We start from the raw sequence: 27,997 nt of genomic DNA, 5'->3' as shown, positions 1-27,997 counted from the left end.
GCAGAGTACGGCTATTAATGGCAACGCAGATTGTCAATTCGCTCCTGTTGGGTTATTTTCGTTTCCAGGAATGCAGAATTGTCCACCGAGGCATTTCCTCGTCTGTACTTCATTCATAGCATCGTGGCCTTCTGTCCTGACACGCCACCAGACCCTGCCCGGACCCCCCTCTCGCGGCCTTAAAGAGACACCGTGATCGTGATAGATGCGGCTTTGAAGGAATGCCTGTCAAAAAGGACTCCTCGCCTCCGAACTGCGGGAAAGGGAAAAGCACTGGACTGCCATCTCCGCATGTAAGGACTGTCCACGTGGATTCTTGTAGTTCAGCCATATTCCGAGTAAAAAGAGTCTTGCCGCAGAATAAACACGGACCTGACGGCTTTCTGGAGGTCTCCTGAGAGGCAACAGAAATCTTCCTTGTCGGCAAAGGAAGCGATTGCTATCGACCATAGACTCTGTATTATAAGGCGGGGCAAGGCGTGCGCGGCATAACAGGCTGGGACGACGGAAGCATACTCAGTGTCTCTCAGAGCTTTGGGTAGGGTGCAAGAATCCAGGCTGATTCGAGGTTCTGAAATTAATTCAATGTTTGCCACTATACCACCAAAAATATGGATAACGGCCCAGCAGCCTGGTTGTAAGCACATATGGCTCGGCCGGCCAGCCATGGTTGCGGGAGGGAGGGGGCCCCTGGGCTGGGGTTGAGTCGAAGTCTGGTGAACTGGCAAGCGACCCTGAATTTTGAAGGAGCAATTACCCTCATACACTATATTTACAAGAAGTGCTAAGAAGGCCGTGCTTTCTATTCCTCTCTCAAGAGTAAAAGACGTATGGAATCAATCTTGGGTTTGGCTTGGACGTTTTGGCGGCCAAAAAACAATTGAGACATCGAGTTTCCACTCAACTGTTCAAAATATTGACACCAACACAGTACATAATTAACTTAGCATTGAAGCCTCGAGCTCTCCCCACCAAACCCACCTCACATCAACCACTTCAACGTCACCCATGCTCCCTCATAACCGCCGTCCTTAAATTCCACCAACCTCCGGGAACTCCTTTTCCACGTCTCTCTTGCAGCCCACACGTATCGAGCTATCGTCGAAATCTCTCCGGCCGCGAACTGGCCATTTCGCCGTACGAAAAAGCCGCCCTCCAGGACCGCAATGCGTTTCCTGGCAAGGCGTCCGAAATGCCCACGTTCCCCAACGGCGACGCCGCCCTCTTCCCTCGCCAACCAGACCCCAACCCGACCCGCCGATCTAGCATAGCGACCAGGGCACCCGCACCCACGCTAGATATCCGCAATGCAACCACCCCCGCCGAGATCCGCGCCACGCTCGCGGCCCTCCACGCGCGCGAGTCCTCTATAACCGCTCGCCTTGATGCCCTCGTGTCGTCCCAAGTAGACCTGGGCCGCGAGCTCGCCCGGCTCGATGTGCTGAGGGCCGGCCTGGGGTCGCAGGTGATAGCGACGAGAACAATCGGCAGTGACATGCTGGCGGGCGCCTCGGAGACGGCAGGACGGCTCAGCGATAAGGTGAAGGAGCTAGACCTCGAGAAGAGCCGGGTCGAGGATACGCTAGGCGTCGTCGAGCAGGTAGCCGAGCTGAAGGCGTGCATAAACGGTGTCGTCGGGTCCATGGGCGCGCCGCAGGATTGGGAGGCGGCGGCGGGATATATCGCGAGGGCGGGCAACGTACCCGAGGAGATTATTCGTGGGGGTTTCGCTGCTGAGATCGTGCCAAGCGTGGAGGTGCCCGACCCGCCGTGGGTGACGCTCGAGAATGCCAAGGAGAGTCTGTGCAGTTTGTTCTTGAGGGAATTCGAAAAGGCGACGAGCGATGGCGACAATGCCAAGGTTACCAGGTTCTTCAAATTGTTTCCGTTAATTGGCAGGGGCCATGTTGGTCTGGATATCTACGGGCGCTACGTCTGTCAGGGAGTGGCCGGCTACGCGAGAGCGACGCTCAAGAATGCGCCTACTGGTAGGAAGGACGGGTACTTTTACGCCAACGCCCTCACGAAGCTTTTTGAACACATTGCCCAGATCGTGGAAGGCCATGGCAGCCTAGTAGAACGGCATTACGGCCAGGGGAAGATGGTGAAGGTAATCGAGAGGCTGCAGATGGAGGCCGATATTCAGGGCGGAATCATCCTTGACACCTGGAGTGACGAACGGAACGTCGAGCGGAGGATGACAGACGTGAAGAGCTATCCGTTTTCTTTCCTCGTCCAAAGCTTCCTTCCTCAGCAAAGAGGCGGCGGAGTGGCTCGAGTAAACTCGCCTGCTACTGGAAGCGTCTCAACCAACGTCCGAAGTAGCGAGGATGAGGGCGGTGTCGATATGAAGGAGGTAGACGCCATCCTCAACGAAATCTCCGTTATGCTGAGCCGGTGGTCGCTCTACACTCGCTTTATTGCGGGTAAATGCAAGGTATGCTTCAGGCCAAAGTTCTCTACACAGCTTCCTCGGAGCTGTATCAACAGTCAACTGACAATATGCAATAGGCTACTGTACAAGAGGGCGAGCGAGAGACAGTGGCTCTGCCTGACGTCATTACCAAGTCGAATCTCAGCAAGAAGGTGTCGGCAAAGCTAACGACTCCGTACAATGTCATGAGCACATTCTTCTTCCGCCGGTCAGTCGAGAAGGCATTCCAGCTTGACGAATATCCTACCGGCCTCTCTCTCAGCCTGAACAGACATATCGACGCCAGTCAGCCATACATTATACTGGCAGTGGACGATGTAATATTCATCGTTAATGCAGTCATCCAAAAGTCCCTTGCTACGTGCCAGCGGGAGGTCATCTCGTCAGTTGTGTCGACGATAGGGCGGGTGATGGGGGCGGACTTCGTCGGCATGGTACAGCGGAAGATGCGTGATGAGTCGTACCCCAAGGCGTTAGTCCAGGGAGGCTTCCCTCCCGAAGACAAGATCATATCTTTCATCGTATTGATTAACAGTCTTGACATGGCCAATGAATACCTTAACCGAATTATCCAAACGAACCTCGGCGTGTCCTCCGGCCAGCCAAACGGTGTCTCGCTGAGCTCTGCCATAAGGGATGCTTTCCCCAACGAGCGGGATGCCGGTCTTGTTGCCTCCACTCTTTCCAACCTCCTCAGCACATTTACGTCCAAGACGACCGAACTTCTCAACGAGGGCATCCAAGTACTCTTCCACAACGTTGTCAAGCTCCGTCTCCGCCCGGTTCTCTCCGATACCTTCCGAGACATCGACTATTCTCTCACCGAGGAGGAATTTGCCGACGCTGCACAACAGCTCGACGAAGATGAGAGCTCCTTCCATGACCTCGTGGCTCGCCGTTTCGAACACGGCTGGGATCAGCTCATGCGACCCATATCGCGGCTCATGACGCCCAAGACGTACGGCGCGCTGCTCGACATCACGGCACGGAATCTCTCTCGGCAGCTCGAGAAGAGGTTGTGGGGCTACACGGGCCGCACGAGCGCCTTTGGCGCCGTGAGAATGGAGAGGGATTTCTCCGGTGTCGTGAGCGCTGTGTCCAAGGGGAACTATGCGACGAGAGAGGTGTTTGCTAGGGTTACGCAGATGCTGATGGTGGTGAACATGGAGGATGACGAGTGGGATGAGGTCGTCGAGGGAAGCGGCGCTGGGGATGGAGAAGAGGATGAAGATGGCATATTGTGGGTTTTGACGGAGGAAGAGAGGACGAGAGCGAGGGCTCTCGTGAGGTGACAATAGCGAAAGTCTCTTGGTTTGGTTTTCCTTGCTAAAGATTGGGGCGAAGATATATAAAACGAGATTTAGAGCAAGAAGCTGGGCTAGAGAAAAGCGTGGTAAAAGGACTGCGCATTTGACTGCATCCTTTTAAATTAATCCGGGATAAATTTATGATATTTTACATTCTATAATATCGCTTTTCATTTCTCAGTCGTCTCACGAACCGCCAAGCTATGATACAAGTTCCGAATAATACACAGTTAGTACACGGGAGACGTTTCTTTTCACCTCTCCTTGCGAATCCACCCCTCGGCACCCAAGATCCCACCATCTTCCGCCGTAGGATCAACAGACCACTTCTTCAAAACCCTCACATCCAGCGCCGACTCGTACCCAGCCCGATACATCTCCCACCCCGTCCACGCAATCATGGCGGCGTTATCCGTACACAGCTCCACTGGCGGCGTCACGACGCCAATATAAGCGTACCCGCGAACATCTAACATAGACCTAAGGATCTTAACAAGGAACTTGTTGCAGGCGACGCCGCCCGAGACTACGAGGGTCGAAACGTCGCGAGAAAGCTGCTCGTCGGAGCCCAGGGCGAGAAGGACGCGGCCGACGAGATGTTCGAAGGCGAGGCGCATGATGTCGATCGCTAGGGCACGGCGTTGGAGCGTAGAGAGGTCAGCCTGTTTCGCAAAGACGGTTTGCACGTGGCTCTGCAGAGCGGAGAATTCATATGCAAGGCGTCGCGTCCCCGCCAAGGGAGGATGTAGAGTCCACCCGTGGGGGGAAGTATACGGTTCGATCTCGTCGGCGCGCTTCACCGGAGGCACGTAGGCGCTTACGTCCTCGGGGTCGGGGAACGCGAAGGCCTCAAGGGCTCGGCCGTACATGACGTCCGGGCAGGAGGCGAGGACGTCTTCGGGGAGGATCAGGCGGGCGCATTTGTCGAGGGCGTCGCCGATGGCGATGTTGGAGGAGTTAGCGAGGATGCGGTGGTCGGTTAGGGAGCGGGAGTGCACGAGCTGGGTGTGGCCGCCGGAGACGAGGAGGGTCAGGAAGGGGAACTTGGGTTCGTTCGGGTCGGTGTTGTTTGTGTTAGCGTTTAGGGCGTCGACGAGTCGGGGCGTGAGGGCGTGGGCTTGCATGTGGTTCACGCCGATGAGTGGTACGCCCCATGCGACTGACAATCCCTTAGCTAGCGACAATCCCTCCGCTAAGTTAGCGGACATTCCCGGTCCGCGAGTGACGGCGACGAGGTCCGGGCGGAGGCTCTCGGAGCCGGGACGTGATGAGAGGGCGGAGGAGACCAGGCTAGCGAGGGAGGAGGCGTGGCCGTCTAGAGCCGTTGGTGGAAACACGCCGCGGAACCGGCGGTTATCAGAGGTGCGCTTCGCATTGAAAGGGAGAAAGGCGCCGCGGCGGGTTGGATCAGTGGTTAGGACGGCGACGCAGGTATCATCGCAAGAGGTCTCGATTCCGAGCGTCGTAAACGGCCGAGATAGGTTGCCCCGAAAATGCCGGCCGACGGCTCGGGAGGCTGAGAGGCAGCGGATCCATGGAGGGCGCATTTGGTTGTGAAGTTTAGGTCATTGAGCAAGATTTGATGTGTTTGTCCATTGTACCTGTGTAGATATTTGACTAATTGCGAAGGTGGCAGGCACGACCCAGCGAAATTTCCTGGCTGTTCTATCCCAACAACTTCAAACGTAAAACGAACATTGAAGCCTTTCAATGTTGAAACTAGGACCCCAGAAAGGCCCAACTGAGAACAAAGAAATAAACGATTCCTGTCACAAGAATCTCACTCCAATGAATCGACCTCTCGTGAGACTGAGAACTCATGGGAAGACCAGTCAAAATGGAAAGCCAGTATCCACTTCGATGCATTGATGCAGGGCGACCTTCCAGGCAGAAATGGGCCCATCGGCCCAATCAGTCCTGCGGATTGGTGAAACTGGGCAAAGGACGATGATTGATTCAAAGGGTGCTTGTGTTGTCCTTTCAGTGGCAGTGTTCTTAACCGAACCAGACTGTCGGCGTCTATTGCGCCTCACGCATAGGCCAGGGTGGCGACCGCTACTGCTGGCTGCATCAATCCCATTTCATCCGGGAAAAGGAGCCCGCAGATATATAGCAATGCCTCCTCTCTTTGATCTGACGATATTTTGGGATAGAATACGAATCCGATTATATGGCTTCATGATGCCTTTGCTCATCTAATGCAATCGTGGGTCGGGATGGACTACGAGACGGAAGATGTTGGCGACCCTGTCTTCCTCCTCTCCCTAGGTAAGACTTTTCAACCATCTTAGACCACGTTTTTCTCTTGTGGCGACTGTAGCTCACATAGACAAGATGGAGGTGGCATCCGGGGAATATCGGAGGCTGTGATTCTTCACGAGATCATGAAAAGGTTGCAAGATGTTTGCGGCCTTTCTGAGCTTCCAAAGCCTTGTGACCATTTTCATCTCATAGGAGGCACAAGTACCGGAGGGTATGTACAAACCCATCTCTCCTTATGCGCTCATCGAGGTTCCGGGGGCTAAACATTAGATAGCCTAATGGCCATTATGCTTGGCCGCCTACGCATGAACACTCAGGAAGTGATAGACGAGTATGAAAAGTTGGCGAAAAAGGTGTTTAAGAAGAAAAACAGGCGATTCGACCGAAGCTTTCGAGAGAGCGCTCTTGAGGCATGCATCAAGGAGACCGTCGACGCTCATCAGCGCGGAACCCACATGCTAGACCTTGAAAATGAAAAGGAGACGGGATCAGCCTTTGTGGTTGCTATGCGTAAGGGCGGAGATGAAAACACCCCAACTCTTTTCCGCACCTACAAGGGCCCTGGCGAAGTGATGGACTGTCAGATATGGGAGGCAGCGAGGGCGACCACGGCAGCGCCAATTATTTTCAAACCCGCCAAGCTCGGGTCCGGGAATCATGTGCAGACCTTTATCGACGGCGCCGTCAAGTGGAACAATCCTTCGAAGATTGTGCTCAACGAAGCCAAGTCGCACTTCGGTGAGGAAAGACCGTTGGGCTGTCTTATTAGTCTGGGGACGGGACAGAGACCGCCGTCTCTCGACCCGGGATCGAAGGGCCGTCTCGGGATGACCTACAGCATTGGCGAGATTACGCGAATGACGGCAGACTTCCTCACCGACCCCGAGGGTCCGCATGTCGAATTAATGCGGCAGTTCAAAGACTGTCCCGACTCCTATTATCGGTTCTCTCTACCCCGTTCCCAAGAACTGGGGAGGATCAGGATCCACGAGTACAAGAAGATGCATGCACTAAGGCAGGCGACAGAGGAGTACCTCAGCATTCCCTATGTCTCCATAGCAATCGACAAAGTTGTCGAGGCATTGAAGAATAAGTACAAGCATCAGATCCCTCTCAAAGCAGCCTGTATGATTAACCGCCCAAACCAGTTTGCATTGGCTCTAACACTTTGTAGGTCATACAATTACCCCTTCACAAACCATGCACATGATGGATACTCCAGGTGATCGGAAAGTGTCTAGTTCACTATTTACTGGTCGCGAGGATATTCTTGAGGAAATGGATAAGTTCTTCCATCCTCGTGACCCAGCATCTTCTCCAAGGAGAGACTTCTGGCTTTGGGGAATCGGCGGTGTTGGCAAGACACAAATCGCCCTCCGCTTCATAGGCCAGTTCGAGAATCGGTATGTTCTTTGATACCGCATCAACGTCTACGCCGGTGCTAATGTAGGAGGAAAGATTTTCCCATATTTTTTGGATTGATGCCTCGAACAAATCCACGATACTCCGGAGTATTCAACACATATCAACCTCTATTTTTCCTGGACAAAATGGGGCGGTTAGCCCCAACTCGATTAAGTCCTGGCTACAGACAACTGAAGAAAGTTGGCTTATAGTTGTGGATAACTACGACGACGGAGACGTCTCTCCATATCTACCGAACCCTGGGAGGGGCAACATTCTTTTCACCAGCCGAAACCGTGGCTTGCCTCCCAAAGGGCCATGTATAGCCGAGGCCAATGTCTTAGAGATGAATGTCAATGATTCTATCAAGCTCTTGATTCGATCCGCCCATCTTGACTACGGGTCCGAGGAAGTTCGTACCGAGGCGGAAAGACTCGTTCTCGAACTCGGATCTCTTCCTCTCGCTTTGGACCAGGCCGGGGCTTACATTGGTAACCAAGGTTGTTCTATTGCAGAATACCAGGCAAAGCTACGGGTCAGTAAGAAAGAGTTGTTTAACAGTCCTCTCTACCGCGGTGCCGTCTTCAGTAATAAGGGCGTCTATGCCTCGTTCGAGACCACCATCGAACATTTCGTGGCCATGTCTCGCAGCAACACGCCACTTGCTTCAGCGTTCCGATGCGCTCTTCAATTTCTCAATACCTTCTGTTTTTACCACAGTGAAGGTATGTTTATGGATATCCTTCACCTCGCTTCGTACTTTCTACATGAACAGAAGCGATTTGAAGAGATCATACCTGCGTTCTACGCTAGCAGTGAGGTGCCGTTCGAGCAACGATCCTCAGATTCTTCAACGGCTACGAAGAGGTGTTTCCTTGGGCTGTGTGAGGATGGCACTTTCGATTTTAAATTCCTGTTCCAGGGGCTCCTCATTCTGCAGAACTATTCACTCATTACCCTTGACCCGGAATGGGAACGACGAACACTGTCTATGCACAGCCTTGTGCACTCCTGGGCCAGGGATCGCATGACACCGATCACCTTCAAAATCTATCACCAGGTAGCGCGCAGTATACTTTTTGGCTCAGTCTTTACCCCCACTCACACGTTACAAGGCCGAATGTTACCACACCTTGTCCCTCATATGAGGGCTGTGCAGGCGTACGGTGCGGAATACCATGATGATATTGACTTCGCTCGGAAATCGGAGATGGATAGGAAATTTGCCATGGCTCTCAATCGAGCCGGGCAGTGGGAAGAGTGTGCGGTTGTCCTTGATCAGATCCTCGAGGAACGCATCTATGAATTTGGCAGAGACGACCCTCGCACGCTCGAAGTGATGGTTCAGCTCGGAAGGTTGTACATCGCGCTCGCCAAATGGGATAAGGCGCTGCCTACCCTTCTCGAAACCGCTGAGAGATTGGAGGTGTCTGATGATCCGGCCAATGCTAAAATCGCGCATTACCGAGTCTGCCTAGACATTGCTACTCTATACCTCTACCACATGGTATTCCCGTCAGCCCACGGAATAGTTAACCTTGTTCTCAGATGGCAGAGTGATGGTTCAGCATGGTACCTCAACGCCAAACAGAGAGAATCATTAATCTACCAGTATGAGCTGAGATGGGAGGATGCGGAGATAGTTGCTGAGGAGGTGTATGAAGGCCGGATGAAGCGTAACCCAAAATCCTACAAGACTCTTCGAATGTTCCGCGAGCTATGCTTCATCCGGATACAGCTCGGTCGTGCGAGCGCGATGGAACAGCCTCTCACGCAACTCGCCGAGGAGTTTGAGGCCACCTATGGTGCTGCCCATATTGAAGCTTTGTTCGCGAGGTGCGACTTAGGCTGGGCCTACTTCAAGCAGGGTAAATTCAAGGAAGCACAGGAGACGTTGGCTAAAGTTCTGGCCATTGCAAGGGCAACCCTAGGAGATCGGAGCATGTTCACGCCGACAATCCTTTTCAGGCTTGCGCTAACCACGGTAAAGTTGGGTGACGGCGATCATGCGAGGGTTTTGATGAGAGAGTGCTATCAGTGGCGCCAAAGAGTGTTGTCAATGGAACACTTTGTGACAATAGGAACTGCTGCATGGCTGGTGACCATTCTCGAGGAATTGAACAGAGAACGCCGGGTTAGATTCCCGCATCTACCACCTCCTAGCAAGGAAGAAGAAGAAGAGGCAAGAAATCACGAAGAACAGGTTGGAAAATACCGGCCGTATGCAGAGTTGCCGTATACCTTCACCTTCTAATGTAATGGGAATAGTTTAGATCGAGATGATAATGATACCAAAATTGCTCAATGAACCCTCAAACCCGAAGATAATCTATATATGCCTAGTGTACAGCTCCAGTAAACCACTTTTCTCATCACCAGATAAGTGTTGTTTTTGACGTCGTCCGGAAGGGAGCCTCAATTACTGTGCTCCGGGCCTCCCTCTCCCTCCCCTTCGCGTATCGTTTGCATCAGCTCATAAAGCTGCTGCATCTGCTCATCTATCACGTCCATGCTAGTCAGTAATTCGACTTTTCGTCTATGGGTCCGTTCTGGTAACGGCGGATTGAGAGGCGGATTGGAGACCGAACAGCTCACGCCAAGAAACACGCTTACCTGTCATCTTCTCCACGACTTTAGAATCGAGCTTCTCCCCCCTCCATGAATTACCCTCTACTTTTTGAGCATAAAGCTGCCACTCCGTCAAGAAAGTGATCTAAGGATATCATTCCACATCCAACATTAGTACAGGCACGATCTCCTCAACCTGGGCCTGCCTTTCGGTGAACGAGACTGACCACATGTGCCGGATTCTCCGCATCCTTATGTGCCCTGAACTCGGCCTTTATGTACTCGTCCCCGAGCAACCTCATATCTCGAGGGAGATGTTTCCTGTGGGCACGTAGAAGCCGCCTGTATAATTGAATCGGGGGTAGCAACGCCCTCAACGCAGGTTGGAGACCATTCCCGCCTATAGCACCCGTCGATATTCTCCGTATGGCTTGTATTTGCCTCATCGTCAAGATAAAATAAATACGCGTGAGAGTTGACGTGGGTGAGATCGTGCTCTTACGGGAGGAAATAATGTGAGGAAATGGGAGAGGTCGTTCATATCCTCGGATCGATGATGACTAAATTTACTTCACAAAGCCGCCTATTGTACTGTGCCAGTAGCATAAAACACGGTGTTGTTGGCACGATCAACGCGATGGATTCCTACTGTGAGCTGGCGTATGACAGGTTGTCAACACTGAGGCTTTCTGCATACAACTGTCCAAAAATATTTTGAATATATCTAAATCTACGGCCCCAAAGATACTGAGCTCCCTTCGAGCTCCTCCACTATCCATGGCGCCTCAATGGCGCTCACTTTCTTCGCATAACTCTTCTGCGTGAAGACGTGCTCCAAAAACATAATCGCCTCTCTCTTCACACCATGCAAGACACTTGACGGGTGTATCGCGACGGTATGTTTTCCGTGGATTGTAACATAGCTTCCATCGGGGTGCAAGAGTGCGGTCTTTGAAACGAAGCCCCTTAGAAAGCACTTGAGGAGGCTCTCCGCTCGATCGGGCGGCAAGGGCTCAAAGGGCTGAGGGTCTGGGGGTGGCGCCGCATTCAACAGCTTTTCCTTGAGACAGAGGCCACGGAGTTGCCTCCTGATGTTGACAGCCATTCTCATGTTGCGAATGTTGACGCGCCTCTTCTTGCACCACTGCACACGGTCCGCGTGCTCCGCCGTGTATTGCTGCATGGTAGTCAGGTAGGTGAGGATGTCGCCTTCGCGGCGGTAAAGTTCCTTCCGCGTCTCCTCCACTTGCTCCAGGTCTTCTTCAGAGAGAAGACGATAGAATATGTCTTCTCCTGAGGTTATACACGAGATGACGTCGATGGCTTCGAGGACACAGTCGAACTCGGGTTCGGCGGCAGCTAATAAGACGGCGCCGAAAGAAGCTGAAATGGGGAACCTAGCGAGTCTCCTGCCAATATCTGTGATTTCTCCCTTACTGGTGATAGCGCGGAGCGAATGCAAATGGCTCAGGGCTTTAAGTATAGCCTCGGTATCGGGCCTATCCATTAATGGAAAAGACTGAATATCGGTTATTCCGTACGCTTTCATCGTCAGGACGGCACCAAGTACGTCGTTGCGTAGGATTTCCGGGAGGTCTCTTTCTGCAAGCGATTCAAACCCTTCTTGGGTGTATAACCTCACACATTTCCCTGGCCCCTCTCGACCAGCTCTTCCAGATCTCTGAATTGCGGATGACCTCGATATCGGCTTTGCGAGCAGGGACTCGAGTCCAAGACGAGATCGGAACTGCTTGACTTTGGCTTTTCCACAGTCCACAACGTAACGTACGCCTGGCACAGTGACGGATGTCTCTGCAATATTAGTCGCAAGGACTATTTTTCTCGTGAAGGACTCCTTGACAGGCTGGAACGCCGCATGCTGTGCCTCGATGGATAATTGACCAAAGAGAGGAAGGACCTTGACTTTGGGTACGTTCGACGCCAAGGTAGCCGCATAGTCTTCTATAAGTCGCTGCGCGGACTCAATCTCCTCCTGTCCAGTCAAAAAGGCGAGGATATCACCGGGCAATGGCTCCTCTGTGTGGAGCTTGAATATAGAGCGCACAAGGCCATCCTGAAGATCAGGTACAGGTTTTAGCGTATGAGAAATTTGGACAGGATATTGTCTGCCGCGAATGTGAAGCAATTCCATGGACTTGGGCTCTGCGCCATCAGGAACTGTTTTTGGAGTACTCTGGCTGCTCTGCCCGTGAGCGAAGAAATTCTGGATTCCCTCCACATCTGCTGTCGCACTCATAACGACAATTTTCAACGGCACTCCACCACGGCCGCTAAGGTCGCTGGATTGGATCTGCTTTAGAAAGCCGGATAGAAGGTCGACATCGATGCTCCTTTCATGAATCTCGTCGACAACGACGGCGCTGTACTGTCTTAGGTGAGGGTCTCGAAGCAATTCTTGCAGAAGCATTCCCTCCGTCATGAACTTGATCTTGGTCCCTTTTGGAACATTGTGGTCGAAGCGCACGGAGTAGCCGACGAGGCCGTTACTTGACTTGCCCAACGGAGACCCTGCCTCTTGCGATACTCGGTGGGCCAGAGTCGTTGCGGCAACTCGACGAGGCTGCGTGACAGCGATCATTCCGCCGACTTCTACCTGGCGTTTCGTACCGTCCTCATCAAGCTTAACCGTCTTCGTTTGCCTGCGACACCAGGACTCGCGAAGGAGAAATTGGGGTGTTTGTGTACTTTTGCCCGAACCTGTCTCTCCCACAATAATGAGCAGGTCACTCCGCCGCAGAGCACTCTGGATCTGAGATCGATAGCCCCAGATGGGGAGTTCTTTTCTCGCTTTCAGGAGCTTTGGGTCATCGGCCCATCTCGGCGTCTGTATCGGATTATTACGCCTACGATCCCGGGTGTCACCCTGAGCATGACTCTTCCGATCCTTTGCGGGAATCTCCATCCTTTCAGTTCGGACGGAGGGATCGTGTGTTGGTTGCGAATGCTGAGCCTCGGGTTTATTCTGGCATCTCGAAATTCCAACGGATCCAGAGCCGTTAATTTTTCGTCTTTTCGGTGCCCTTGAGTTGTCCGTCATGCTGTCTACTGTCTTGCGAGTCTCCGCCGTGGTACACTCGGGTGGAGGTCTGAGAGTCTAAGAAGCTGGAGGGAAATTTTTTTGAGGTAGGAGCCTGTCGCACAGTGCGCATTTGATCACAGCCAGCAACTAATAACACGCGCTCCAGGCGCAGCACCATTTTGTACTACAGCACCAAGACTGTCCAGATTGATGTCGATGAAGAGTACGAAGTGCTGACATCAGAGCAGAGAAATTTGTCCATGGCCTACTTTACTGGGAGCTCATAGGTATATAACCGCCTTGGGCAAAAACAACTATATTTGGAATAGCAACGGGGATGGATGGATTCAAAGTAACTCCAAACTTTCTGAAGGCGACGTTGGGCCTTCCAATAACACGAGACGATCGATACTTTTGGCCTCTTAGCCCTATCGGATTTTGTCCAGCTCGTTTCTGTTCCTCCTCACACCGTAATCGACACGATCCGTCTGAAGAAGAAGGTCAGCCAGGGCCCGCGCCCCGTATTCAAGAGTCGTACAAGGAGAGCACAGCTTACCTTTTCAGCAATCCTGTCAATAACCCGGTTTTGCTGGTCGACAACTTCACCAGTCTGTACCGCCAATGAATGCAGAGTACCTAGAGCACCACCGAGCTCATTGAGCTTATGATGGATGATCTCCTCCTTCTCCTCCTCCTCAGCACCTTCTTCCTGGAAGAGATACTTGTTCCTCTCTCTTGGGACTTGAGGGTAGAATGTGTTATTCGGCTCATTGATGTCCATATTCCTAAGCGACTTCTCCACTGACCGGGCTTCCTGGTAGTGGTTTCGCCTGGTCTCCTCTCGCTGTTCCTTTTCCATACGGTGACGTTCCATCACCTCTTGGTCTCGAGCCGCAGCACGCTTCTTGGCCGTAAACGGGTTCGCCACGTGCACGGCGAACATGCTTCGATTGACGGTCTGCAACTCCTTTGCTTTATCAAGACCCACAGCGTTGTAATTGTCTGCAAGATCCATGTTGCGTTCCGCATTTTGCAGCCTCTCTCCTTGGGTTCCTATGAGGCCCAGTGTACCTCGGGCGACTTCGATGCTCTGATACGCCAGCTGGAGGGATCTGTCCTGGGATTGAATGGTGGCATCTCGAGTTTGACTCGTCTTGCTCATAGTGTCTTGGACAGCCTGGTTCTCCAGCTCTTCTTCGGTAAGCTCTCGCTGTTCTCCATAACCACCATACGCTCCAGAGTCGACGCCAGACACCGCAGACTGCCCCGATTGCCCAAACCGATCGTCCTGGGCAGGTTTTGGCCTTGCCCCATAAGTGCTACCCTGACCGGAACCGTAGCGGCTCTGCGCACCGCCGAAGAGGTCGCTACGGTTGACTTCCGTGGATGAGCTGTTAGTTCGAGCCAAGTTTCCATTACCGTACCGGTCTCCCTGGGCCCCTTCTGACTTTGAAGCGTAAGCGTTGCCTCGATCGGGAGCGTAGCGGTTCTGTGCACCACCGAAGAGGTCGCTGCGGTTGACTTCCGTGGACGAGCTATTTGTTCGAGCCAGGTTTCCATCACCATATCGACTGGTGGACCCTCCCGATGATGCGGAACTGATTTGCGAATCTTGTTGAGAAGAATTACCACGCCCGCCGTAGCCGTCGGAATCACTCTTCCCCATTCCGCCGTAGCCGCCGGGGCGGGAAGAGGAAGAAGAGCCCGCATACGATGGGCTCTGCCCGTTGCCATTCTCGTATCGGTTGCCGCCATATCCTCCACCAGATCCGTACCTATCGGATCCGTATCCTGGGCCTCCATTGCTATTAGACTGCTGGGGACCTGCAGGTCGTGGGGCGGGGGGTCCGCCGTATCTGCCACCGGATCCGTTCTTATCAGACCCGTATCCTGAGCCGCCATAGCTATTAGACTGTTGGGGCGCCGCAGGCCGTGAGGCGGGAGGTCCGCCGTATCCGCCGCCAGGTCCGTACTTTTCAGACCCGGATCCTGAGCCGTATCCTGAGCTTCCGTAGCTATTAGACTGCTGGGGAGCTGCAGGCCGCGGTGCGGGAGATCCGCCGAATCCACCGCCGGCTCGTGGTCCCGAGGGGAGACCTCCGCGGGGCCCACTGGGAAGGCCGCCCGGAGTAGGTCGAGGACCCATGGAGCTTTGACTGTTAGACTGAGATCCGTTGGAATATGGGTCCTGCGCGGGGGGTTGCTGAGCGTAGGGGTTGTCGGATGCTGAACCGGCAGCCTTGTCGGACTTCCTCGAGAAACCGAACTTCTTCATCGTGGAAAGAAGGAAACCTGGGTAAACGGGGCTAGGAGGTATCTATATATGCCGAATTTCGCCTGAATCGACGAACGGAATAGTGTCGATCGAGGGGGTCAGCAGGTTAAAGCCGACGGCGAGGGCTCGAACGGTTTCAAACGGAGGGATCGCTGGCGAGGATAGCCAGGCCTTGGAAGTTGATACAGTGGTGCGAAGAGAAGGGGCGAGGTGTATATCGCTATGTGGCAAAACTGGAAAGATGATCGTATTGTTGGTATTCCGAAGATGGAAGGAAGAGTTCTAGGAATAAAGCCCTACGAAGTGCGTCGTAACTCTGAAAGAGACATGGTTCTCGAGGATATAACCGTTAAGGGGAGAGCGAGGCCCAATGGTGCACTTGTATTTCCCGCTACAACGCCGTATCGAAACAGGAGGCAAGAAAGTGGTGGAGAGACCGTCAAGGTGGGGTTTCACTCTTGCACATGCTGGGATGATTGACGAGCCCAAAGTATGATTGGAAGGTTGAGGTACTTCGTCGCACGACAGAGGGAGCACAGGTACTTCGCGCTGGTGCCCGACTAAGAAGTGGCTTAGTGACCTCAGCCGCCGTTCAGCCTTTTATGAAGTAGCGTCAACGCTTCGTAAGAAGGTACGAAGAACATTGGTGGCTCAGACGGGCAGGCAGATGACTCTTCTTGATCGTATAATTCAATGTTGTCTTTTCAACATGCGGTGCGAATATATCTTTCCGTTTCTCGGCGCTCCGGAGCAGTACTTCGTAATGTAATCTAGGATAAGCTTGATGTGCACCGAGTTGTAACAGCGTTGCTGCTCAGACTCTCGGTTTCATTTCAGGGGCCTTGACAAAAGTACAATAGTACATGTAGCGTTTGGTCCTAGTGAAGTGGGGATGGCAGGCCCCACAAACGTGCCAGCACTTTAAGCTAGAGGCAGGCGTCAATTGGGATTCTCGAGTATTCATGAACCTGGCACTGAGGTACTGAGATACTTGCAGGTTGCGACAGCTGTCGGTAATTTATTGTCAGCTGGCTTTTCCATCAATGTGTCATCGCATCGCTCGACGTCGACTCCAACATCTCGACAACTTCGGAGAGGATCGTAGCGTCTTCCGTCTCCCGCCTCCTCGCATCCTTTCTTTATCCTTCCTATTATTGACAATGGACTCGCTCGGTCTATTCTCTCAGTGAAACTGTCCTCTGTCCAGACCTACTCATATCTTGGTTGTGCGCCGACTTAAAATAGCGGTATCCCCATCCATCCAGGCCAAAGCGACTTCCCCATCACTACTGCTCTTGTCACAGTCAAGCAAAAATGAAAACACGGATACATGCTCTAACTCACCACTATCTCTACTTTCCGACTTACGCAGATCTCATACGAGACACATATTGAAGTACACTGAATAGAAGTCATCACCCAATTCCCAGGCATCATCCTACCCTATTGTCTTGATTTTTACGACCTTGCCTTAATTCAAGAAGATTCGAGAAGAACGGTCCGATCTGCGATGGCCTCACTCTTCTCTTTTGTTGAGCCCACCCGTGTTGCCTCTCCATGGAAGCCGTCGGAAGTCTCAGACATCAAGTCCAGTAGCCCGAAACCCAGCGCTACCGATGAGGACTTGCACAATGTCCCCGAACCGGATCCTCTTTCCGAGTATGGCATTTCGAGGCTTGGCCCAGAGCCCCAGGAAGGCCCAATCGAGTACAAATTACATCTTCTGTTGAGACCAAGAAGGGTGTACAGCCACATAAGCACTGCGCCCCATATCTCCGGCTCTGTCCAGGCGAGACCGGTGCCTTCGACGACGAAGACTTCAATTTCACCGCCTCCTCCACAGTCAGCCTCGAGCCAGAGTCGTCAACAGCGTCTTTCTCACCTGACTACCCAGCTTCTTTGGCGGCTGAAGCAATCCTCTCCGAACCATGTCGCAAGCTCGCGCCGTGACATTCTCATCCCCCGCCTGCCCGAGGATATCGTCGACGCCAGTCAGCTTGTAAAACCAGAAAAATTGCCTGTGGGCCTTGAGGAATCTCAGGGCGCACTGTATGAAATAGGAGTGTCTGATGATGGCACCTTCGTGGGACTGACAAAGGATGAGATGGATGAAAGTATCCTGGTCCTTCGAAACATGGCTGCTAGTCTCGGCTGTGATGTTAAGATCCTTCGCACGGTTGAGGTCGGACACTGCGAATTCTGTGAAGATGAAAATCTCCTTGATGACCACCGTACAAATGTCTCTACATCGCACCCACAACGTCAGAAACTTTGGGTCTGCGAGGCGCTTGTGATCCCTGATCACGGACTCAGCCCTGCGACACACTCGCCGAACCCTCATCAGGATGGCCCAGATTTGACAGCTGTGCAGTCAACTACAGCTCAGTTAAGGGTAACTCTGACGGGGCCCTCTACCGCGGGGAAGTCGACTTTACTCGGCACCATTTCCACTGGCACTCTTGACAATGGAGCTGGTAGCAGCCGTCTGGGACTTCTCAAGCATCGACATGAAGTCGCCTCTGGAGTGACAAGTTCAGTCGCTCAAGAGCTCATCGGATACAAAGAAGATGAGATATTCAACTTCGGTCGCCCTGATATTGAGTCTTGGATTAATATCCACGATGGTGCAGAGAATGGACGTCTGGTATTTGTCTCCGATTCCGCCGGTGCAACAAGATTCCGCCGAACTATTTTGAGGGGACTTGTAGGCTGGGCGCCCCATTGGATCATTTTATGCATCGCGGCCGATGACAAGGACTTCGCTGTTGGAGTAAATGGGGCCGATATGCATGAGGGAGAACAGTCGCTAAATGCAGCTGCTGCGCATCTCGGTCTCTGCCTCAAACTGGGAATTCCGCTTGCCGTATTACTTACCAAGGGCGATGTCTCTGGGATTTCAGTGATTAAGCCTATCTTGGAGCGAGTCATGAACGCCGTGAAGGCGGCTGGCCGTCAGCCCCATCTTATACGTACCGGCCAGGAATGTCATTCTAATTTAACTCACATTCCTGCGGATGACATCAGGAAAATCCAAGCTGTTGTCAACAAGATGGAGCAGCCGGTTGAGCACGTCCCCATAATTCTCACCAGCTCGGTAATGGGAAAAGGAATCGGGCTCGTGCATGCGCTACTCGCAAACCTGCCGATGCCACCCACTCCGACCGCTCAAGACTTCACCGGTCCGGTGCTCAACCCCGAGCAGCCAGTTACTCTTTTCCATATTGAAGAGAAGTACAATCTGCCAGCAAGGCATGCCCCAGTTTCTGCCGGGTATGTTGACCAAGTCGACGAGGGAACCGTGGTTTCAGGATACCTTCGCTTCGGAGACATCCACCTTGGACACCGCGTGGTTGTTGGCCCTTTCCCACCAGAGGAAGACGATGACTCCGAGGAACAGAGGCCGGAAGACCGGCCCTCTCCGGGTAGCTACTCCGCACTTACGGCAGCCCACCAGGGTGCCACCGAACTTGCGAAGCTCGCCATCAGGAATGCTATCTCCGCATCCAAGATCAAGGGAGAATGGCACGATGCCACGGTCGTCAGCATCCGGAACCTCCGCTTGCCGGTTAATACCCTTGAAGCAGGGCAAGTTGGCTCTATCGGGGTCGTCCTGGACAAGCCCGAAAATATGCAGCGTATCCGCAAGGGCATGGTCATTGCCGTGCCATCCCATCACATGGTGAAAACCGGAATTTCGCTGCAGGCTGCAAGCGGTCTCACCGCGTTGTTCCAAGACCCCAGAACAGCATCCTTGGCGGTAGGAAATGTCGTGTCCATCTATGTCGCTAGTGTGCGCACGGCAGCCAAGGTGGTGCGCGTCGCTGAGGCTCGTCCTAAAGATGATACTGGTGAGGATGTGGACGACGTTTTCAAACTCGACGACCACCTGGACGGGGCTGAGAACGTAGGAAATGGAGTGAAATCAGCCGGGGTCGAGGTGTCGCTTGATATATTATCTAGCCGGGAATGGGTTGAGCTGGGTTCGCAAGTCCTGGTGTTGGAAGGGGGTAGATCGGGTCTTGATGCTTTCGTTGGCAAGGTTGTTGAAATAGCCGACTAGACTAGGCGGAAAGAGGGTATCGGGATTTTGTAACGGGAATGTTGTTTGTTTTGAAGCGTTTTCCCCTTTCCTTTCTGCGTACAACTTACATCGTACTTCGTCGTATTTGTGAGATTTTAGGAGAAAAAGCCTGTCATTTGCAATGCACAATACACATCTTCTTGCTCTGAGCGTTTGTCGTCCCGTTCAGCTAGGAATCATCTCATCTATTATTCAAGGTTATCGCAACAGTCAACATATTACAAGCCGTAACCTAACGCCCAAAAAAAAAAAAAAAAAGAAATAATACACTTTAATGCCTGAGTTTCGCACAAGAACCGCATATATTCGCGAGTCAAAAACTCGCTCTTTCCGCCTTCACGCCCTCACAAGGCCGTAAAACAAGGTCCACGTCAATATATACCCCGGCAACCCAGCCATAAACCCGCTCGTCCAAAAGTCAAGAGGGCCCTTGAAATACTCGCTGGTGTCGAAGAATGAAAGACCTGCAGCGCGGGCATTCGGCGCTATGCGGAAGATGTGGAAGAATAGAATGCCGATGACAGTGAAGATGAAGTAGAAGAGGAAACCGGAGTAGGATTCGAGGCCGAGGATGCCAGCTGTGACGCCGAAGAGGGAGGCCGTAAGACTTTGAAAGTTGGAGAGGGTCTGGAGGGCGGGGATATGTGGGTTAGTGAAAATCCCGGTATCGGTGGAGGGTAGGAGGCGAGATTTTTAGGTCTTACCTTGGTGTTGTGAACGACGGAATCGGTAACGATGGGCGAGATTTGGTATTCTCGCTCGACGGCAGACATGGCGACGACAGGTTGGTAGCTCCAGGAGCTACGGACTTGAAGCTAAGGATTGGCAGATGTTGAGGGTGCGATATTTAGAGTAGCGAAATGCCGAAAGATTCGCCGTATGTTCTAGAGCCGAGCTTTAACGGCTATCGGATATATCGCAGAGAAGATGTCGAATGCCCTACTGCACAGAGCCTCCTTGATATCGCGATCACGAAGTGTGTTGCTGGAGCTTGATCCTTACGTCGCATAATTCGGATTAAGCGTGGCTAGTTTTCGGGAGAACAGTATATTTTACCGGAACGGGAAAGGCATTTTCCTAAATGGAGAATTACTGGGATAATACGTAAGCATGTAGTTTAATTAGGGAATACAAAGGACCCCACGGAAGGAGCGTGCAAGGCCCAGTCCAGTGGGTCTCGAGCGTTGGAACATTTGCAGCGGGAGGCCTGGAAGAAGACCCCAGAAACCTACCATCCAATCTCGGCGAAGCCAGCCCTGGTCAATTTACAGCCATCCTCCTGAAATACGGGACGACGCCAGGTGAAAGGGAGATGAACCATAATAAGCTGCGTCAATGCGACCCTGATCTTCGCCGCGTGGTCCATCATTCTTGAGTTTGCTTGGAGAAGAAGCTTAGAAGGAACTGATCGAAACAGGAATTTTAGAAACATTCCTAGACCCCGAGCAACCAAAAGCAACAAAAAGAGAGCTCGTCCTAATAGAGGCTGTTGCCGTCATCTCTTCACGTCGCTGCGGATCCGACTCTCTGGTGGTCACAAGCCGTCGTCCACCTCCCTCCCTCAAGTGCCTTCTTTTTAGCTGTCGGCGATTCGACTGCCATGTCCCGTCTCGCCACTTAGCATTCCCCGAGGCCGCGTATCACCTACATTGGGAGACTTAGGCGAAAAGCAAAGCGTAGTCCGACTTCCCGTGATACTTGGAAGCAAACAGCAACATCTCGCTGCCGCTTCTCCCTCGCTTCGCCTTCCTCCTCTTTTCTTCGTGTCTCAGCGGACGACCCCATCATATACCACGATAAATTATAATCTTCCACGCCCCTCCGATCCCAGTTAAAACCTTACTACATTTACGAGCGCCTTTGCAAGACACACTTATAATTTCTGGATCACTGTCAACCTGTCACTCTCAAACCAAGTCCTCACCGAAAGCAGCACTAATTCGAGAAGCGAGAATCGATCCTGGACCCGTCAGATGGAGTCGCGATAACAACCGTACACTAATAAAACCCACCTCTTCGAAATACACACGTTCTCCTTTGTTCCCTCTGTATTCTCCTATCGTCATCGCAACAGAATAAATGGAGACTGTGGTGCAGGACCACACGCCTCTCGCCGACTATCTAATAGGTAGGCGACACGTCACCAAGCCCCAGCTGGAGCCTGCTGCAGCCTGCAAGGAACCGAACGAACTAACCTGGCTGTTTCTGACCATAGGGGAGGGCGAGGCCGACGCCTCAGACTGGGCGACTCCCGATCTCGAACCCGATTTTTCCTCCTCACCACCATCGAGCCCCGGGTTCGCTCCCAAGGGCCGACCAACTGTCAGGTCGAGGTTCCGATCTAACGCGCCACCACCTATACGACTGGAGATACCAAAGAGGTCACCTCTGCGGAGCCTCAAGTCCAGGTATTCGGTAAGGCAGAACGACTCTGTGGAATTATTTTCATGTGTCATTGTTCCTAACCCGTCTTCGACTTTAGGCCGTCGTAACCTCTCGGATCGATAAAGCCGACAACGCCAAATTCCTCGAGCAGTTCCGATATATAATCGTCGCCTCTCAACTCTTAACAGGCCATGCAGGCTTCAGCCAGAACGCTTACCTGACGAGCACCCATGATCCGAACTCCAGCAAGACCCCGGGCGAGGAGCTGCCCCCAGCTCCGGCGGTTCTCGTCTCCGTAACCGGCGCCGTGGTGGCAGCTTTCCTTGCGGCTTGGCTAGCTGCCGGTGGCTACACTAGTCTAAACAAGAGGCGTTTGTTTCTTCTCGCCCTTTTGGTCGCCTTGGTGGCAGTAGTCGCTCCGATATACTTCAAGAGGCAATGGGTCAAGTACCGGAGAGACCAAGCCATCTCCGAGGTCTCGTCCTTCGTGTCCGCGTCACAGAGCCTCGATAGTGCGAGCGGAGCGGCTTTGTCCCTAATTCAGGAGGTTGAGCTGGTCTCCCGCGGTTATAGAATGTACGTTAGCCGCCATGTACCGCCTCGCGTCCCTTCCATGTTCCGACACCGGTATGTTGGAGGCTCTTATGCTAATTCGTAATCACAGAAGCGCGCCCCTACCTCCCATCAGCCGAATCGAAGACCGATCCCAAAGCCGAAAATGCCTTCGTCTGCGCAGGGCGCTGAAGGCATGCTACGTCGAAACCATACCCGTCTACTCCCAGGCGACCGCCGTTGTCAAAGGCTTCTCTGAACAGCTCGACCTCGAGAAATACTTTGATATCTATGACATCTCCGACTTTGACATTTCGGACGCGAGGCGGGGTTATTCCGAGGAAGAGTTTGATGATGCTGAGTCGTTGCGTACGCTCAAGGTCTTGGCCGCTAGGTTCCTCACGATTCGGAAGATGTTCCTTTGTGCACTGCTGGCGCTTGATGCGAATACTGATGGGAACGACTTGATGCGTTGGACTACCGCTGTCGAGGCATTGATCTCTTTGCGTCAGAATACGAGCCAGGCATACGAGCGACTTAGCACCGTGTTAAGCCAGGAAGAATGTAAGTTTTATTCTACATTTTTTTTTTCTACTGCGAGGCCTCCTTATTATGTTGTTGCTAACCCAGGTGTCAATAGCATTCCCGACCCCACCAACGCCCAAAGTGCCATTGACTCCAGGTCGCGAACGCTGGAGGTCTCAGATGAGAAAACTCAACTCTTTATCTACCGGCATCCGCGGCCTCCAAGCCAAACTCCAACTCCTACGCGAAGAGTCAGACCGAGCCCTCGACGAATCATCCGACATCTCCGAGCTAGGTCCTACCCTGATGTCACAGTACGACTCCATTGGCGTCGACCTCAAGGAGCTCATCCAGGCATGGGAGGAAGGCAAGGCAGCCCTCGCCCTCGGCATCGATAGGAACGAAAAGCGCCTCTCCTCCATAAGCACTCTCATCTCGCCCTCGTCATCCCTCAGCGGCCTCACTACCGTCGAGGAAGGAACAGTCCAGGATGCGTTCAAGATTCTCAACGGCGACGCCCGTCCCGCGACGATGTTGCCCGAGGACTTCCCTGGTGATGCAGAGGTGTTGTTCGAGGCCGTGGCGCTGCCGCGGCCGAGATCTCTGCTTACAAGGGAAGAGAGGATCGCCAAGATGAGAGAGGAGCGGGAGAGGAAAGAGCAGGCGAGGGAGAAGGTGGAATCCACCAGGGGTATGCTCCGGGAGTTGGAGATGGTTATTAATTTGAGACCGAGACCGAGGACGATGCCTGCCAGCGGTCGCGTCGTTTCCATGTGAGGACCTCTGCCTCACGTCCCTACTAACCCTGCATTTTGCTATTCGTTCCTTGCTTTATACTGTTCTTATGTTTGTCTTTTCTCGGTTCATTTCACTCGCATGGCGTTCTTTTAGACGGGGATGGAAACTTTTCTTTTCGATCATCTAGCGAGGAGAGGGCAAAGAATCCTCCAATCGCATTTCCCTCACTTGGATCTCTTTCTTTATTCCACAGCCATCATCGCATCCCTCGATTTAACACCGCCAACAACAGTTCGACAGCGCCCGTCTTCCCAAAATAATAGTGGGAAGTTTTGCTCCAGCATAAGCCCGGGAGGTGACTCTTTTGTTTCTGCTCTCTTGTTTCCCCTTCCGCATTCCTTTTCAGTCAGGCCGTCCTCAGTTTACTTTCTCTTTTGTCATTATTGTTCATGCTGAGGACATGTTCCCAGCGGCTTTATGAGACGATATATATGTACAAAGCCAGACTGTATATTATTAGAATGATAGCTGTAATGAATATGATGGTATAATGACACTTGATGCTCTGTACGATCCTGCTCAGTTTGAAGAGCGTGCCCGTTAGGACAAGTCTCGACCTCGTACATCTTGAGGCTATCTGAGATGTCTTCAAACACAAGTTTTGGACCCTCTTATAACGAACAAGGAACGAACGCGTGGGCATGTCTTGGTTCCAAAGCCTGTTTGTTTTGAACTGGGTTTCTTTCATTCTCCGTTTTCCCTAATTTCAGGATCCGCCAAAAGTCTCTACCTAAAGCCTACAAGTACATACAACGCACATACAGAGAAGAGCGAATGACAGGGTATTCAGTAAAAAGGAAAAAAAGACAGGGAGAAAATATCAAACAAAGAAGTCGAAAGTGAAAAAAGAAAGCACGCCAAGCTAGAAAATGCTTCATCACCATGTCAAACCCATCCATTTATGCTCGCCATCAATGTTCACCCACTTCCCACCTTCAGACACCGCCTCCCACCCCATCATAACACCGAGGAGTCTGCACCCCATGGCACCCACGGCGCAAACCACCACATCTCCGGTGTTAGCCAGCACAGCGAGATCCAAGAGGTAGGCCCTCGCAAGGAAGCCCCTAAGCGACACGGTGCTCTCTGAGGCCTCGGTGTCGTACGCGCCTGTCTTGCCCTTTGGTAATCCCAGGTTCCAAAACATGGAGGAGAAGAAACCGCCCTCCCAGCCGAAGGTCTCGTCCTTAAAGCGGTGCATGACGGAGCGGTCACGTTCGACAGTTGAGGCGGACTTATCGAGGGCATCTTTGCTGGCTAGTTTGATGCGTTCCTGTGCGTGGTGCGCTCCTTTAAGTTCGGCGGAGTCGTGGACTGTGGGATCGTCGGACGCCGCGACGAGGAAGGGGGATAAGTCGGAGGAGGCGAGATCAGCGAAGCGCTTCCTTATGGCCGAGCGTGCAGAGTCGACGTAAACTTCGTTGGGGATATATGAGTTGCGGTAGGGGAATTCGAGGGGGCGGCAGTCGCCGCGGCGGATGTGCATGCCAGCGATGGGCGTCTTGGCTAGCTTGGCTTTCGAGGTGAGGCTTTCGACGCGGGAATCGAGGTATTCGACGTCTTCTTGTGTGAGGTGGAAGAGGGCTTCGTAGCCACGTCGGGCGAAATCGAAGAGAAGCTTCCTCATGGAGTCGTCGTCGATGGCCTGGCCGCTCGTTTGTCGAGAACTCAGGGAGTCCATCAGGACGTCCCTTGCCGTAGAGGCGGACACGACTAGGTGTCTCGCTTGCGTAGGGCACGGCACCATCTCGTGCCGTGGTGGCGGTTGACAATCGGGTACAGGTGGACGCTGGAAGATGGAAGTATATCGGCCGTATGCCCACCTGCTATCATCGATGAAGAACGACCGCCCTTGCTCCTTAGCAAGTCCATAGAAAGTCCATAGCATCATCAACGCGCTGCCTATTCCGGCTTCACTCGTCTCCAGCACAACTGTTAGTGATTTCCCACACTCAGGCATATGAGAGTCCCTGTTCACTCCCACGAGATTTCCCAATGCTGCCTTCGACTTTCTGTCGGCCGGCTCCTCGGGCAGCAAACCTGTATTCACCGCTTCCCGCACATCGATGTAATAAGAATCCGACTCCCCGTAAATTGCTAATGGCCGCTGTTGTTCCTTCCCACTCCACTCATGCTGGTGGCGCACCGCCGCTTGCACCTCCCGACAAAACCGAGGCATCTCAGCGTATTCCTTCACTGATAATGGAAATCCATACTTCCTTGGTATAGAAAGTGTCCATTTCGATCTCCCCCACATATCCTTAACGATAATGGGTGTAGGAAACTCGGGCAACCCTTCCCCGCTCACCATTTCTACCTCATCCTCTCCACTATTCCGATCCATATAGGCCATCTTCACGCCTGCTAATTCGATATGCCGCCGGACAGCTTGCGTCCCAATGTATAATATGAAAAGAGCACTGGCCATCCATACCGCAATACGCAACACACGGCTAGGCCGTGGACGCGTAGGCGAGCTCTTAGGTCGAGGAACAAGGGCCGGAAGACTGGGTGAGGGTGGAGGGGAGAAGAAGAGGTGATTGAAGTTGAAGCGAGAGGAGGTTGCTGACAGCGGACCTTTTTCGTACTGGTAGGAGGCGGCTCTTCGGAGGTTGAGGCGAGGAGGGGAGATGATCATTTTTGGATGGCGGGCTGCCCGGCCGACTTCCAGTTGAGCCTGCATCTTGGCGGAGTCGTCGGGGAGAAGGTATTATCGTAGAGTAAAGGAAAAGGGTAAGGGCGGTAAAAGAGCGAAGGCCCGTATAGTTAGAGAAAGACGTGGAGGGCTCGATGGTGTCAAAGCCCAATCACGCCAAGAACATAAAATGCAAGATATCAAATCTCTAGCAGCCTCTTGCTTTGGCGTTAAGCCTCGAGTATTCTCTTCATGTCCGAGACGTCATTCCAAGCAGAATAACAAGAATCGGAACAGGTATGACCACGAGGGCAAGGACAGGGTAAAAAGATAACGAGGGGGGTTAAGAAGTGAAATCGACGAAAAGTGAACAGCGGCAGACCAATCTCTCCCCGAACCAGGGCAGAATCGTTAACAAGAAAAGGGACCTTAGGTGTTAGGTCGTCCTTCCAAGGCAGGCGCCGAACTAACAATGTATTTCGTAAGACCCGGCGGACCTGCTGGATATTCCTTGTTGGCCAATACTGCGATATTTCCGCACAGAGCCGTCCGCTTTGGGCTGGGAGGACTCGACCGGGGGAAGGCAGATGAACAGATGGGTTGTGGAGTGAGCTCTGTTTATTGAAGGATGGTGTGGGACCCAGAAGAGAAGCAAGTCAATCTTGCTTGTTTCCCAAAGGGAGAGGGGAGCAGGGCCTGCTTAATTTCCTATTTCGCTCGGGGGATTTGGATTTGGGCTTGCAAGACCAAACGCACGCCTGTGCTCACGGTGAGAAGTGTTTCCGAGTCGAGTTGTACTCGTGATACGGTTGAAAGAGTGACGACTTCTTTCTGAGGTTGTCTCGAGGAATCCAGTCAAACTCGAGTAAGTCCGCAAAGAGATAAAGGGAAAAAAAAAAATCAGACCAAGCACCGGAGGGCTAACGGTGTTTTACACGGATAGCAGAAACGAAGAACCAGCACACTGGTATGAAGGAACGTGGACTTCAGCCGTCCTATCAACAAAAGGAGCGAAAGAAAAGAGGCAGAAGAAAAGAAGAACACCAAGGGGACGGTTAGGGTAAGACTTCGTGAATAGTGTCCATATCGCCGGGGCTTTACTTCGCGGAGCCTAGAGGAAGGGCAATTGTGGACCTAGTCTTGCCGCGGAAGCTTTAGAGAAGATGTGGCGCTGGACTTCAACGGTTGAGTTGATGCGCTTGTTCTGTTCCCTTTTAGGACCACGAGAAAGCCAGGTTTACTTTACTATTCGTGAGATCCAAGCAAGTGGAGAAGGATCGTCTTGCGTGCAGGTCTGGTGGCCTTGGAAGACCTGACGGATGGGCGTACTTTGTACTCTGTTGCGAGCGGGCATCCGGGATATGCTTGTCTGTATGTATGTATGTCTCGGAGGGAAGATCCTGGAGTCCAACCAGGTCTGGAGTTGGGATACCAGATACCACAAACCAGTAACACTCGTCACTCTTTGGGTCTTGCAACGTTGTGTGTGTTACGGTCAGCATCGATCTTTCATCCCCCCCACGTCCATGGAGCAGCAAGGCGGCAGCATCAAACAGATCAGTTGATGGATATGTAAAACTTACATATCTCCGTCACCCCCACAAATGGAGAGACCAGATGCACTAGTGTCATACTCCATAGCCTCTACCCTTCGTAGTTTTAGCAGGAGCATGGAAACCGCGGTCTTTGCAATCGCTGGCGGACCCAGTACTCAGTAGTCACGGTGGGACG

At 52.7% G+C, this 27,997-nt stretch overlaps 5 protein-coding genes and 4 pseudogenes across 5 annotated transcripts; 4 read left to right on the top strand and 5 right to left on the bottom strand.

The window, feature by feature from the left end:
* Positions 1–611: 611 nt before the first annotated feature.
* On the top strand, positions 612–3,726 carry SAPIO_CDS3277 (uncharacterized protein; the record flags this gene model as incomplete). The annotated part of the gene is made up of 3 exons (XM_016786104.1): positions 612–637; positions 1,081–2,437; positions 2,512–3,726. 3 exons carry the CDS (start codon positions 612–614, stop codon positions 3,724–3,726), a joined length of 2,598 nt encoding a protein of 865 aa, XP_016644110.1.
* A 269-nt stretch (positions 3,727–3,995) lies between these two features.
* On the bottom strand, positions 3,996–5,288 carry SAPIO_CDS3276 (annotated as a pseudogene; the record flags this gene model as incomplete).
* Positions 5,289–5,957: 669 nt separating this feature from the next.
* On the top strand, positions 5,958–9,661 carry SAPIO_CDS3275 (uncharacterized protein; the record flags this gene model as incomplete). Its single annotated transcript, XM_016786103.1, has 5 exons — positions 5,958–6,009; positions 6,196–6,214; positions 6,278–7,128; positions 7,226–7,406; positions 7,696–9,661. The coding sequence occupies 5 exons, from the start codon at positions 5,958–5,960 to the stop codon at positions 9,659–9,661; spliced, it is 3,069 nt and encodes a 1,022-aa protein (XP_016644109.1).
* Positions 9,662–10,705: 1,044 nt separating this feature from the next.
* Positions 10,706–12,898, bottom strand: SAPIO_CDS3274 (annotated as a pseudogene; the record flags this gene model as incomplete).
* Positions 12,899–13,443: 545 nt separating this feature from the next.
* On the bottom strand, positions 13,444–15,290 carry SAPIO_CDS3273 (uncharacterized protein; the record flags this gene model as incomplete). Its single annotated transcript, XM_016786102.1, has 2 exons — positions 13,444–13,503; positions 13,572–15,290. The coding sequence occupies 2 exons, from the start codon at positions 15,288–15,290 to the stop codon at positions 13,444–13,446; spliced, it is 1,779 nt and encodes a 592-aa protein (XP_016644108.1).
* Positions 15,291–16,800: 1,510 nt separating this feature from the next.
* On the top strand, positions 16,801–19,350 carry SAPIO_CDS3272 (annotated as a pseudogene; the record flags this gene model as incomplete).
* Positions 19,351–19,707: 357 nt separating this feature from the next.
* SAPIO_CDS3271 (Duf786 family protein) lies at positions 19,708–20,144 on the bottom strand (the record flags this gene model as incomplete). The annotated part of the gene is made up of 2 exons (XM_016786101.1): positions 19,708–19,998; positions 20,076–20,144. The coding sequence occupies 2 exons, from the start codon at positions 20,142–20,144 to the stop codon at positions 19,708–19,710; spliced, it is 360 nt and encodes a 119-aa protein (XP_016644107.1).
* A 1,306-nt stretch (positions 20,145–21,450) lies between these two features.
* SAPIO_CDS3270 (Proliferating cell nuclear antigen) lies at positions 21,451–23,610 on the top strand (the record flags this gene model as incomplete). Its single annotated transcript, XM_016786100.1, has 5 exons — positions 21,451–21,499; positions 21,587–21,786; positions 21,854–22,332; positions 22,421–22,872; positions 22,949–23,610. 5 exons carry the CDS (start codon positions 21,451–21,453, stop codon positions 23,608–23,610), a joined length of 1,842 nt encoding a protein of 613 aa, XP_016644106.1.
* Positions 23,611–24,508: 898 nt separating this feature from the next.
* Positions 24,509–26,314, bottom strand: SAPIO_CDS3269 (annotated as a pseudogene; the record flags this gene model as incomplete).
* Between the last annotated feature and the right edge of the window lie 1,683 nt (positions 26,315–27,997).

The sequence above is a fragment of the Scedosporium apiospermum genome, assembly GCF_000732125.1.
Source record: "Scedosporium apiospermum strain IHEM 14462 chromosome Unknown SEQ_SAPIO_0088, whole genome shotgun sequence".
NCBI lineage: Eukaryota > Fungi > Ascomycota > Sordariomycetes > Microascales > Microascaceae > Scedosporium > Scedosporium apiospermum.
Note: the sequence above shows the minus strand (reverse complement) of the source record. Positions and strands in the feature narration are given on the sequence as shown.